At 39.4% G+C, this 14,600-nt stretch overlaps 1 protein-coding gene and 1 long non-coding RNA gene across 6 annotated transcripts in view; one reads left to right on the top strand and one right to left on the bottom strand.

The window, feature by feature from the left end:
• LOC131697523 (uncharacterized) overlaps window positions 1-962 on the top strand; it is a 31,902-nt gene extending 30,940 nt beyond the window's left edge. The window contains exon 3 of the long non-coding RNA XR_009307341.1: window positions 875-962. This is a non-coding gene — a long non-coding RNA (uncharacterized LOC131697523). The remainder of the gene's footprint in view (window positions 1-874) is intronic.
• LOC117964710 (GTPase-activating Rap/Ran-GAP domain-like protein 3) overlaps window positions 1-14,600 on the bottom strand; it is a 112,814-nt gene that overhangs the window by 14,875 nt on the left and 83,339 nt on the right. For all 5 annotated transcript variants that reach the window (XM_058986908.1, XM_058986903.1, XM_058986905.1 and 2 more), the window contains 8 exons: window positions 12,561-12,662; window positions 6,657-6,773; window positions 5,096-5,271; window positions 4,591-4,749; window positions 4,170-4,236; window positions 1,898-2,005; window positions 1,436-1,554; window positions 895-1,030 (listed from right to left, as the gene is read on the bottom strand). In XM_058986908.1, the coding sequence (XP_058842891.1) occupies window positions 895-1,030; window positions 1,436-1,554; window positions 1,898-2,005; window positions 4,170-4,236; window positions 4,591-4,749; window positions 5,096-5,271; window positions 6,657-6,773; window positions 12,561-12,662 (984 nt within the window). The remainder of the gene's footprint in view (window positions 1-894; window positions 1,031-1,435; window positions 1,555-1,897; window positions 2,006-4,169; window positions 4,237-4,590; window positions 4,750-5,095; window positions 5,272-6,656; window positions 6,774-12,560; window positions 12,663-14,600) is intronic.

The raw sequence follows: 14,600 nt of genomic DNA, 5'->3' as shown, positions 1-14,600 counted from the left end.
CTTGGTGCAGGCTGAGTGACAGTTATAAAAATACAAAGACGAACCCAAAACCTCAAAGTTATTGTATTTAACAAAAATGATCATACATAGCATATTTACATTCCCCTAAATAGCACATATTGGTTATTTTACTCACCGTCACCTCTTAGAACACGTGTGCAAACGTGCCTCCAGTGAGTTCCTTCGCATGAGCAACACAAATTGTCATGCTGCTGCGATTGCTGTCAATAGCCGACCACAGCACTCACAGCACTTTGTCTCAGGAATTCCAGGTGCTAAGGGCCTGTCTAGTATTATGTAGAGTTGGGAACTGAAGACTCAAGTCCTCTGTCCTCTTTAAAATGTAATTTTTAAAGTAAATGCAGGGGAGCAGCAAAGGCAGGGACAGCTTCTACCCTGGATAAGACATCCGTGTATCTGAATGCACGATTCAGCTTCAACCACATCACCCTATAGAACCGACTCATTTTGCTTCATAAAGTCCAATAAAACCTGCTGAATAATGTTACGTTAACATATTGAATTACATACCGCTTTGTAGTTTTCCATATATATTTTAAGAAAAACTGAACAAAATAAAAAATGTGAAAATCTAACATAAAATACTGTACTATTATTTGGCCATAGCTGTAAATACAGGATTTCCTGAATGTAACATAGATCATTTACGTCTTTTCAGAGATCCGAAACAATGTAACACAGTTTTGAAACATTAGGGAAACTCCTAAGCTGAGCTGAATGGGGGTGGGGTGGGGGGGCATGCACGGATGTTCTGTTTTAAAAGTATCCCTCGACACATAACAGGCTATGCGATACAATGGGATAGCAGCCTACAGTTTACCTCGCAACAAGCATCTCTTTTACTGTATTTTAGACAGAAGGTGGCAAGCTTACCGTCTCCTAAAGGTGAGGGGAAGGTGGGCATCTCGTAGCCTGTGGGAGTCTGTGGAGAGCTGTGTGAACTGGGCTCCTTCGAACTGCTATTGGAGGCAGAATTCACTGCTGCGGAGGAGGTGAAGTAGATATCCGACTGGAATGGCACAGTGTGGTGTTAGGTATTTTATTTAATGATATTGAGAAACCTGACTTTGTTAATAACATCCCAGCTGCCATACCAGCACTGGCCCCGGGGGAAAAACATAACCTTTTAACTTAATCTGTGTTTATTATCATTTAAAATAGAGAATGCATAATTAGATACTAAACAGGGAATATATTTTTAAATATAGGATATAAAGTATCCTGTTTGCATGTTTCCATACCCACCCAATGATAAATTCAAAGTTTTGTAGGTTAAATTATTTAATTGACCAAATTCGATATGGTTCCAGTTCCAGTTTCAGCTGCATGCACACCCATAGGTTCAATTTTAAAGACAGCCTGTCTTCCTGTGTATAGAGATGCAAACTAAGGTTTTAGGTCTTGTTTTTCTTACTCTCGAAGCGACAAGTTGAAGTTCAGGCACTACAGCGGTGTGGACTAGATTTCCATTCACCACTAATCGGATCTCGATGGAGTCCGTAGTAAAAGCCAGGATGTAAGGGAAAGCACACACTGGAAACAAACAAAAAAAAAAAAAGAATTCAATTTCAAGTAAGTTCAGGCAATGCAGTCAGTTGCTGTCAAAAGATATTGGACATCTCCATCCCTTAAGATATATCTGTGATGCTCAATGGACCTCTCCATTCCTTATGATATATCTGTGATGCTCAATGGACCTCTCCATCCCTTATGATATATCTGTGATGCTCAATGGACCTCTCCATCCCTTATGATATATCTGTGATGCTCAATGGCCTCAATTCTGATGTCACAATTTGATGTTGGAACCACTGCTTACACGGCCATCGGCATCTATGCCCAGCTGTGAGATAATGTATAGTAAAGATAGGCCTACCGATGGAATTAGGAACTTGATTCCAGCTGAAGTGGAAATCGGAAGCAGATGACTGGATCATAGGGGTTGCTCCATTGAAAGGGCAAACTTTCTTGTAGGAACAGGCATCTGCAAAACAAAGTGCTTTCAATTAAACAGTGTCATAAAAATAACATCAAGCATGCAAGTGACTTTGGGTTGTTGTTTTTCTCTTTTAGCAGGTTTCAAACTTCAAGGCTGTGTATCTACTGAAAGCAGTGGACACTTAGTGCAGCTGTACATCACTCTTAATCTGGTTATTGGTTCAATTGGCGCCAAACCAACAACTTGGCTGACCTTTTAAATATGGGATGTGTTCATCTAAGAAGGACATTTTCAATTAAAAAGCTTTTCACGAATGTTTTTTTTTTTTTTCTTGCTTGGAAACTGCTTCAAACTTTGCTAAAATTGCTTCTCAGTTTATTTTACCTAGAAAAAACTACATTGCTTTGCCTGTTAATGTCTTTGTTGTCCTCTATAGGTGCTATGCATTCTTAGACTGTTCCCTACATTTGCTATACAAAACAGTGTTATCAAGAAATATCATAGCAAGAAAATTACACCAGTAAATACAATACACTGTTTGCAGGGTGGTGACATCAATATCCAGATACTTGATTGTCTGAATGCCTGCCAGATTGTGACAGTGCTATTAATGCTCCCGTCTATCGTACCAGCATTCAAGATGTAAAACAATCCCAGGCTATTGTTTGCCAGACCTTAACCCCTGCGTGAGATAACACTGACGCTCCAGCACACAAGAAGCGGAGACCTTTAGTTATCAGCAAATAAATGCCATTCTCTAATGTGCCAATGATAAGTATGAACACGTTCTCTGACTTTCAAGCGTATACTTTCCCTTATGTTCAGCAGATCTCAGGTTTTGAAGTAACGGTCAATTCAGCTGGGAGAATCTGCAGTGAATGAATGAATGATTGCAATTGCTTGATGATTTAATGACTGTGATGGGTGCTCTGGGCCCGAGTGAAAAATAATTTTGGCCGGAGGCCTGACGCCGGATGGAAAAACATGAACGGTTACATGCAACCCAGTGCCGCAGATAGGAAGTGGCTATGGGCCACTTCCTCCCCAAAAAGACGAGGCCGCCAAACCATAAATGGAAAATAATAATAAATGATTAACGCACCCCACAGTGGCGCACTGCCAACTACCCCCCAAATATTGAAAAATTAATGAAAATGAGCAGCTGAGACACGTCCCGTCCCCCAGAGTGCCCAGCCTCTCCAGCCCGACCACTCACCCCGCAGAACTAAATACGAACCGCTCAGCACTCAGTTAAGGAAAAACCCCTAGTCACATATTTTTTTTATTTTTTAGGGGGAAACCTCAGGGAATCCGTGGCTGAGGGCAGCCCTTCCTCCAGGCTCTAAGCAGTTGACTCCCGTTTCGGTTTCCCAGCGCTTGACTGAGCGGCCGAAACAAAAGAAGCGGCATGGAAGAATAACACACGGAGCCTTTATGCGCTTACTGATGACGTGTTGGTTAGGGGCGATGTTCCTTGCAGAACAGCAACCAAGTTTACAATTCACAATAATACAGTAGAGTTAGTTCTGTTTAAGTGATTAGTATAATGAACAAATTCATCAGGTTAGTATCAGATGTACTGAAATCCTCCAAGGACATATTGTGAACATAGTATATTTTAAACTTGCAAATCACAGCGAATCGCACAGTCTAGATACTAATCCATTTACCTCCAGGTAACCTGGTAACTGGTAACAAGATCAACTTCATGGATACCAAGGTCAGTGCTGTCGAAATGATAACATTGTGTGCTGGAGAGAACCTGAGGACTTCTCCTTGACCTTATGTAATTATAAATAACTAACGGCAGGATGCAGACTGGAACTTTTTTATTAATCCCTCTCCGGATTGGCTTTGACTGCTTGGCCACCAGCAGCAGTTGAGCCATAAATAGTTTCGACCAGAGCCGGCAGGCCCAGTGCAGCCCCTTTTCAAGTGTCAAGTCGATCCAAACTCTAAAAACCGTCGCCAATAATGTAAATGATTTCTTGTGTCAGTCTGATACAAGTGACTCGTCACTGATCAAGAGGGCTTGACGTGAAAAAAGTAAGTTTTCATTTAAAAATAAAGGACCTGAATGAAGTGCAGTGGTTTAGCTCTATTCAGGAGTTAAGCACTGTGTGTTTTGGTTTTTTTTGCCTTGTACTGAGGAAGCGGCCACTCTCTGCAGCTCATGCTCAGGAATGTGGAAATGTAATGTAATACTCACAGTTATAACACAGCAATAAGCCTGCTTCTCCGTCTTCATACACATCTATTGCAGCCACAAAATTGACCTGAAACAATAATATGATGGATGACAAAGTGGATATACAGTAGTGGCTATTAGAATCATAACAGGATATAAATGACTGTCAGTTTGTTCGAACACCCCTTTGCTTCTGTAGTTTGTATTTGTGCATATGAAATCCAACCACTGTAACTGGAAATCTTGGAAAACTGTCAAGATAGGCAAATGAGTGTCTCATTTTAATTGATGACTTTAATAGGATTCAATTAATTTAAAATAGCAAGAGGAAATGAAGGCATAGCCACACATGGTAAAATGCATTTTTAGAAGTTTAAAGCACAACATTTTCACACATGGAGTGCCTGTTGTTTCTATCTCTCTGATTAGTGACTGAACTTACCCTGCTAGCTTCCACGTGATGCAACCTGTATGACTCGCCCGTGCTCTCGTTTATCAAGTCGAACTGATGTCGGTAGGCCACGCAGATGTTGTTGTCATTCTCTCCTGTAGGACCATCTACAAGGGCCATCACCACAGGGGCATCGCATAGACATATCTCCTGCAACCCAGAAACCTGATGTGTCACTCCTTTGCAGATTGATTGAAGAACAGCCATTTGATTTGCAGTGCTTCAGATGAGTCCCTGTATTTACATGTTAAATGACAGTAGTTTGCTATGCTGGATTTTGTAAGTAAATATGTGCGTTGGCACACGTCTTGCAACATGCTTTGCAGTTGATTGTTTTAACACCAATCGCAGTGACATTTTCAGTCATTCGGGAAGGAAGCTGTACAATGGCAGCTGTGATGGCATCTAATACAGATTGAATGAAAAACACTTCATTGTGAAAAAAAATAAATAAATAAAAATCCAAACCAGGACATTGATGAAATGTGCGTTTTACCCTGATGTACTGGAACTCCTCGACAGGTGACTCTGTGGGTGTCGTTGCCATGGCGATGTTGGTTAGGCTGTCTGGTCGATTCTGCTTCCTGGTAATGAGGAGCAGTTTGTTCCGAATGGCCACTACGATCCGTAACTCGGAGCTGTGGTGTGTATTAATGCAATACAAATGGCAGCCTGCAGAGGGGCGACATTACATTTACTGTGACACGGACATCCGCTTCTTATTACAGCTGTCGACAGCAGACCTTCACTGAGTTTCCAAGTGTGATGCAGAGGATAAAGATACTGTATTCCTCATCTCCATATTTGAGGCTAAAATGAGATTTCAATTGTGTATATTTAGTATGCACTACAATTGCTGACAATATGTTTAAATTAAAAAAAAATGTGATTTTAGAGGAAGGGGCAGAGAGGTATTTCAGTTCTCTGCTATGCTAATGGAACATTAGCATCACTGCAGTCACAAAGAAAATGACACCCTCTTCATTTATTGAGATTATCTTGTGTAATAAAAAGAGAATTTTTTTTTTTGCGAAATAAAACTAATTGAATTATTCAGCAGAGGCTTATCTTTGCTGTAGTGATACCCAAACAAATCAATACTGTGGCCTCGCCAGTCAAGTTTTCCCTCAGAGGGCTGGCAACCGGGCTGGCAAGAGGCCAGTGTTTGTTTGTAAATACTGCTGCAGGCCTACTGAGGGAATGCAGCTGCTAAATTAATATGGGATGGTATAGGAAACAGTGACTAATACCGACCAATCCATTTTCAACATGTGTTCATCGCTCATTACTGAAGTAATGGGAAAGTGGGACACCGGCATTATATTTTAACAGGTAGATATTGTAACTAATTTAAAATTATTATTTTTTTAACCTAAATAGATAAATACGACTTGGGTTAACGATTAGTACTGTTTGTTTAGTCGTTGATGGATAGTTCAAGAGGCTGTGCTGGTGACATGGTACTGTAATCCTGTCTTATTAAATACTGGCCCATACTCACTCTTTTTATTGCTTGAAGGATTTATATTTCCCTAGTTTAAAAATATGATTGCTGAATCTGACCTATGGTGGATTGCATTCTCTTTTCTCTTCTCTCACTGTGCTGTAGGAGGTCCTTTGTGTGGCTAAAATTCATTAGAGGTCCAAGTAATAAACCTGTCCTGGATAGTTTATATTAATAAAGATAAAAATATACACATTATATTTTATATATATATATATATATATATTACATACATAACGAAGAAGAAAAGTAACTGATAAACACTGTTTTAATAATTTGTTAATTGATGTCTTTGTCATTATTTCTAGTGACTGATGAGTATCCTGTTGGATCCTAATTCTCCATGGATATAGAGCTGTCTGGTTTTTTATTTCTTTGTACACGTACATATATAGATGTAAAGATAAATTGTGACTGTTGTCTGCAATTGTCCATCAGAACGAAATCAAAAACATAAATATATTCCTAAAAGCAGTAAGTGTGTCATGGCTCCCCCTTTTCGGTATCACTCAAGTTACAGTTTGTTTTTTTAAAGCAGAATGAAGCGTCTTACCTTTTGTTTTTTCAAGTTTGTTTTCTCTGCTGTCATACTTGCTTCTCACTAACTGTTTGTCTTCCAACCCTTTCTTGATGGCACTCAGTCTGAAGACAAAGAGACGGGCGTCTTTCCCTGTCAAGAAATAATCACTGTCAAATGTCAGTGTCTAATATTAGCATCAGTCAAGTGAAGACTGAGGAAGCTACGCTGCATCTTTTAATTGCAATGCATTTTCATAAACCTCGGCTGTCTCTTTCATATCAATATACCAAAACCGATGCATACATTTATACTTCCTGGGGGCTACAAAATGGTGCAAGTATAAATGGTCACTCTTTAAAACAAGTTTATGATCAATGAATTAATTGAGTGCATTGAACATGAACCTAAGAGTCGCCACAGGTGCCTCATCTATGACTGTTTTACACAGGCTTTTACAAACCACCTTATTCAAGGTCATTACACATGTAATCAAGAACATAGTTATCTTGGGAATGGGCGACTGCGTTACTTATTCATTCTACTTTATAAAGCTCCATTCAGTTCTAGTAATCAGGTCCACAGCAGACCAGGTTATCTCAAAGACCCTCAACCCTGTCAAACATGTGACTGGCTTAAACTTAAAAATTGCTTACTTGTTCTAAAACATAACACTGGAGAGCTTTCACTTTACTCCTATCACCGTATAAATGCATGGTGATAATAGACCATTAAAATGCACTGATAAGAAGATACTGCATTTACTACATGTATCAACGTCCTTATGGGTCTGCTTGTGATTGTAATTGATGCCCCATAGCCGAGGCTGTTTGGATGTCTTGTATATATTTTTAAATCTGTGGAGCAAGCCCTCTTTGCTGTTGCCATGGATGCAAGACACACAAACACAATCAATCAGACTTCAAGTCATGCTTCCTCAGAAAACTATTCCATTCATTATTGCTGCACTCCGTCCATTCAGTATTCCTTTTTTCATTGAGAAGTCTTACAACGGCAAAACTGGGCTATTTTTTTCTTTCTCAAATGGAGCTTATTAACACAGCTGTCAACCTTCAGAACTCACTGGGAAGGCCTGGTGAGAGAGTTCATTTGAAGGGAAATATCAGGTGGATAAGCCGAGCGCGAGGAAATGCATTCTGTTTAACTCATTAGTCCATTTGGAGATGCTGCAAACCAAGCAGCCTGTATACTTCACTGTGCAACGCCACACAGGACTGGGGTGGGATTTCTTTGGGAGCTCCTTTTTCATTTTGATAAGCAGGCACCTTCAGTAATTAAATCTTCCCTTGGGTCGAAATGGACAGTTGAGGGGGGGTGGGGGGGAGATTAGGGGGCTTGCTTCTGCATTTAACAGATGCATGTACTTCCATAATTAGTTTCAAACTGGGACTATGTAGTTCCATGGTGTGTGACTGAATTCATGTCAGCATTTGGAAATACAATATAAACATATGCACAGTGTTCTTGCAAGCGGTGCTTTGAGACCAGACTGTTTTCAACAGAACTGCTTTCAACAGAACATTTCCAGCGTGGTTAGCAGAATGATGGGCTTCTTCATGTAGCACAATAAGCTTTAATAAGGCAAAGCTTCTGGTCTCCTTTATGGATCACAACCATACTCTCCTAGATGACGGATACCAGAGACTCAATGGTCTGTTGGAGATGCAGAGAGTAAAATATCTCTAATAGTGTTTCAACTGTGCCTAAGATATTAGAGTCTGGGTTTTGGGGTGCAATCTCTATTACGTCTTATGATGTGCACATAACTAAAAGAAGAAACACACACACACACACCTCCTGTAATGCCCAACCAGACCTTGCTATTATATTTACCACTATAAAATAAAAATAGCTTTAACTTGGTCCTTTTGCAATCAAACAATCTCTGCACAAGTACAATGTAAGCAATTATCTGCTCCAGTAATCTCACTTAGGACACTGAGGCATCAATTAGCGCCTATTACCCTGTGTTTCTTTCCATAATATTTTCATTTTAAACAGCTACAAGCTATAGATTGTTCATTGCAAAGCTTTTATTTAGTCTGGGGAAGGCTGTTGCAACCCACAATTAGCAGAATAGGAACAGCACTGTTATAATATTTAATGCATTCCCCTAAGAGTAGCCGGGCGACCCATCCCAGGCTATGAGTGCCCCACTATCGCTCAAGCTGTTTGTTGCTTTTATTTCAATGCAAACCAGGCACCATTTACAAAGTGTTTTGTGCTTCCTGAGGCAGCAGTTACTCGTGTGCAGAATTCAAGATGCAATGCTCACGAGACTGGCACGTCATTCACTGCCTCTACAAACCCAGCTGTAGCATTTCAATTTACAAAATTACCCCCCCCCAAAGAAAGACACGGCAAATATTCATAGCAAACCTGCCACATTTTCATCATTGAATAGAAAGGAGGTTAACATTTTGAATACTGTACGACTGTAATATAAAATATTCTATCAAAAAAAAAAAAAAATACATATAGGCTGAATCAGCAAAGCCTATACATGTTGCTGACTATGAGTCGACTACAATACACACATCAGACTAAGATTTTACTCCAGTGAAAAGTTTGCACCATTTATTTTTATCAAGTTGAAATCAATACATGTGTTTGTAACATTTACATTTATAAGAAATGTCAGGGAAAATGAGGAGGCTATTCAGCCCATCAAGGCACACACTGTAACACCATTTGCCCCTGCTATCTTTAATAGGAAACGGGGGGGGGGGGGGGGTAATTATATAGGAGAGCATCCACAGTAAGGTGTATTGTTTTTTTTTTTTTAGTTCTGTAACATTAAAAGCCATATTCATAAAGCATTGGTGTGTTGGTATGCGCATTGCAGTTCTACATGAATGCCTTTCAGCGTGTGTTAATGCATCATGAATACAGTTATTGCAGACGGAATTATTATTCCTTGTGCAAAAGCCGTTCTTAATCTTTTTTTGAAAGAAAAAAAAAAAGTTGTACTTTTTATCAAGGCAGCAAATGACTTGTGAGAGCCTGCAGGGGACCTGGGACCTAGAGCCTTTATAGCTTTGGTTTTTCTTTTCGTTTATTATTGGATGCTGCAGTAAGCACATAACAGCAGCCTGCGCCTCAAACACAATGCTACTGTATTACTGGGTGGTTATTGTTATAAACTCCTGGCAGTCAATTTATCATGTCCTTTCAGAGCAGGGGCAGTAGATTAGCAATCTCTCGAGCTACCAATTCCACTTTTGGGCTTTGGGTAATTCCTACAACAATAAGGCGTGTTTTAGAACATAAATAAACAGTTGCCAATAGATAAAGCTTTTCTTTTTGATGAGCCGGTTAAATTCCTATTCAACAAACAACGTTTCTTCGCTATTATCCGTTTCATTCCAGGGGATAATGATGCATTTTTTTTTCTCTGGCAAGCAGGCTGCCCCTTGAATTTTAATTCTTGTCACATTCTAGCCTTGAAGACAGGCTTTAGTGATGGTTCCCAAGGGGCTGCTTAAAAAGCCTGTATGCTTCTGCAATTCTGCCCTTATTACCTGAAGCATGAGACGGCATAATCATCCTGCCGCCGTGGGGAAACGGACGTTCTGTCTCCAGGAACCGGCGACTGGGTGACAGTGACGTCACTTTGTCACAGACCGAGCCAGGGTGACGAGATGACAAAGGGAGGATTGTGCTATTTGCATTGATGGATGTGCACATTATACCATCAATAACCTGAAATAATTCATTTAAAACAACCAAGACGATAACTATGAATTAGGAGTTACGGTTGAGAAAGGTTGTTGAATTCTTTGAGCTACTGTCTGCAAGCTAACTACCCAAACACACCCGTGTCCAGTAAGCACAAGAATCATCCACCAGTGCCCAGAGATCTTTCCTTCTTTCTCTTTTTCTGGTTTGTTTCATCAGTGTTTGTTTGATAAAACCTATGATTAGAAACTCCTAAGTATAACCGTATTGTTCAATTTCTTCCTGTTCTTTTTGACGGCCTGCTATTTTGTCGTATTCTGGTAGCAAATGTATTGTTAATCACTATTCATCATGTCCCACTGGGCTACATTAATCAGCCCACTGGGGATCCCAGTACACAGGGATTATCAAAGGCTGACATGTCTGTTCAGCTCTGTTCCAATTAGCTAATTCAAAAGAGAGAATAGTGAAAACGGCTGTATGTTTACTGTCACTGTGGATCAATGGAAAAAAACACAACATCGACAGTGACTCCAATGAAAAATGTTATGGCAAGGTAATTGCAAAACCGCGTTGGGCATAAAAAGACGCAAACACAGGTTTGTAATTTTAAATAACCATCAAACAGATCCGCAGGACGCTGCTGAGATTGAAGGGAAAGTAGAAGGCAAATTGGATTTTATTCATATTTATTCTGTCTAGTCACCATTTTGAATTTCTTATTTTCAGAAACAACGCTTTGTATTTTGATTTTATATCCCTGTCATGTTCAATTTGGCTATTTCTTTCTGATCCAGTCTCTTTATACAGGATGTGACATTCAAGGCAGATCTGGTTCCATCCCCTCTGAGTTTCTCCTCACTTATGAATTGTTCCCATGGCAACAGAAGCATGAGGAAGTGTTACTAGGACAGCAGGAAGCAAGAGAGTGGAGGCAAGATTTACTTCAGAGTGAGAACAGGTCAAAATATGAAAGATAAACTTAACATTAAAGTAAGAATCACAGTGGCAATGAAGTTCTAGAAAAAAAAACTCTCCACTGATTGGTTGTTAAATGGGGAAATATTGTGCTTTTGGATGTAAGGCATGTTCGTAACAAAGAATAACAGATCCAAATCTTACCTATGCAGTGGACCTATCCAATTAAATATCTTTTGAGACCGCAAACGGAAGGAAATGAAACATTTTAAATACCGAAGGGCAGAAGAGCTTTATAAAAAGAATTACTCAAGTACTGCATGACATGCTGTTGAGTTTGATCAAAAACATTAAAAAGAAAAACACAAATTAGTCAAAGTTTCCGCCTCGGTACTCATTTAATAAAAATGTCAAGATACTAAAGATGGTCCATGATACTATTTTGTCTAATGGCTCTTTGATCGAACAATGAATACCGACAAACTGTTCCTCATTCCACACAAAAGCAGGAATTCACCTCGTGCATAAATACATGAAGCCGACATGAAGATGAAACCAAATTACTTCCTCTCTTCCTGATAGCCAAACAACAAGATGCAAACGCAGCTTCTGGGTAATTAGTTATAATTGATGGTGGAGAATGCTTGTTTAAAGCATTCTGATGTGCACTTTGAAGTGTATATGTACTAATAAAAAACCTACATGCAAGATTCTCGGAATTGAAAACTACATTCAGGATTCCATCCGGAACACTGTCAGTGAAGCGATGCACTTATTAGGAACTCTGCAATTAAACTAGTGATGCAAAGAATCTGAACCTCACGATCAATACTAACCAGATTTCTAATACGAACCTTAGCTGCATCATCCATGCCTATTACACACTCAATAGTGCTGAATGGAGCAATACAAAAATTCAAGTTTCTTTTAGCATTTCTAACCTGAACCTTTAACCAACTTTACTAAATACAAGGCTGATTTGTCATGTATAAAATATCATCTGATGCAAGAATCATGTGCAAAATCTCAATTTAGTACGCAAACTGTATAGAAAAAACCTGCATCGTGCAAGTCCATTCGGTATTCAAGGGGAGACATTTTAATTCTGTATATCTCAGAACAGTCGTGTGGCTTTGTGCAATCGCTGTAAACAAACAAGAAACACTTATTTACCTAACAAGGTTAAGGCAATATGGGAGTGATGCGTATAGTGGCTGAACAAATAACAAGTCTAAGTCTCCAACAGTAGAAGCCTACTGTAGCACACAGGTGGCGAAACAGTTCAGGTCAATGCACTGTATGAGGAAATAATGGTTTTCTTACCTTTGTCCGTCCGTGTGATTAAAAGGTCCTGAGCTTCAAGAACGTGCATCTGCTTTACAGCCATGGTTTTGTCAAATACTTGTACAGGAGGAGACTGGCCCTCTACAAAAACAAGACAAAGCAATCAGTCCGAGCCTGGACGCTATTTCTACTTTTTTGAACTGCGAACATATTGACGAGAATCTGTATTTCAACACGCGGTTCTGCAAACTTAATTAAAAACGCAGCTGTATGTGCACTGTATCAAGCTGTGAACCACACCACAGACTGGAACAAAACTGCTTATTAAACTCTCTAAATGTACTGGCTTCTTATCAGCTGATTTTAGTTTGCATCCCATCAGTAGTTTCGTTTTTTGAAAAGTACTATGTGCAATTTTCGTTTTATTTAAAAAAATGATTTTTATCAGCAAATTCAAGTAAAAAGCCTGTATGTGATAAAATACGATTATTACTCCATGTTTTCCATGGCGTATGATGATGTCGGTATCAGAATTCATAATTTTAACTTATTTTTAAAGATAGATCCATTGAAAGGTATGGAGAAATGTCATACAGACATCTAAGCTATTAGGGGATGGACGCCTGTAGATTTGGAGATTGCTGATCAATGTTTTTGACAATATGCTGGCACTCAACCTAACTAAACACCCACCCCCCTTGTGTTTGTCATTCTGATCTATATGTACTGAAAATCCAAAGTACTGAGCAGTGGGTTAAAAGGCCAGAGCAATCAATATCTGCTGCTTTATTGTAGAGAGAAAGGTCCCATTGAAAACAACTCGAGCCATACTGTAGCTTCACGGAAATGCTTCTGAAGCTTGTTATTTTTGTCTGGCTTAAGTGACAACTTGAGAGCCGAAAAACTGACAGCCCTGATCCAACAACATTACCAGCTTTGTGTTGAAGGGCATGGCAGGCATTTTCATAAAGGGTAATTTTATCGCTCAGCCAGAGAACTGCTGCTATTCTTTTTGTCATCCTTCAAAAAATAATTAATGATGTTTTCCGGTTGGGGGGGTTCAATATGAATAAAATCTGTATCATACATTAGTGTTTCCTTCATATATTAATTCATAAAGTAATTTAAGCTTTTTTTTATTACTATTACCGATGCTAAAACATGTCCCATTTTAAAATAATAGCACGCTTGTGATTTAATGCTGGTTATGGGATTCATTTAAAAAATGCAGTGACTGAACATACAGGGATATTTGGCTGCACAGGAATTCATTAGGATTTTAAAAGAAAAGCAAAGACAAGATATACTTCACATAGAGTTCCACCAGGGAGTAGCTCAGCGATGCTTTGTGAAAGTTTCTCTTCTAAAAGGGTGAAATCTCCATAAATTGTCATTGGTAAATGTGATTGGATCTACGACCAGGAATTACGACGACTGAATTACCCAATACACTTGTTTTAAAAGGACACTCTAACACCCCCATTTTCAGAATATTGAATTTCTTGCATGTGTTTAATATCCTATTGGGTGCGTTCTTTAAGATTCTTTGGCTAAGGTCATTCTTTGCCATGCTCACTATGCTTCTGATTTGTGAGGAAGTGAGGTGGTGGAGCATATTAGTGTTGCACAAGCTTCAGTGCACGGTGCAACGCTGCTATGCTTCCCCACCCCACTTCCTCACACTCCATCTTGAAGAATGTTTTCAGAAGCAACTTTTGCTGGGATAGTTATAAATGCTTGAGTTATATATGCTGTCTCTGTTGTCTTTCTGAGGTAAAAATTAAAATTTCTCCAAACCCAAATCCATATGTACTGAGTTAGAAGTGCGAAGCACACTGTGTCGTTTGTTACTTTATATCACGTCAACTATTTAGGTTTGTCCTGTGAAGATCGATTCTCTTCATTCTCCTCTACTGGCTCCTGCGTCTTTCTTTAGTTTCTCTTCCTCTATGTTTGTCTTGAAGTTTACCGATTCTCCACCTTGACTTGCCTGCCATGGCTTTACTGATCTGAAGCAAATCCACCGAGCCAATTTCTTCAGTTTTGTCTCGGATATCGTGATGCCTCCTTGACTAATTC

The sequence above is a fragment of the Acipenser ruthenus genome, chromosome 15 (assembly GCF_902713425.1).
Source record: "Acipenser ruthenus chromosome 15, fAciRut3.2 maternal haplotype, whole genome shotgun sequence".
Lineage (NCBI taxonomy): Eukaryota > Metazoa > Chordata > Actinopteri > Acipenseriformes > Acipenseridae > Acipenser > Acipenser ruthenus.
This window is presented reverse-complemented; position numbering and strand designations above follow the sequence as displayed.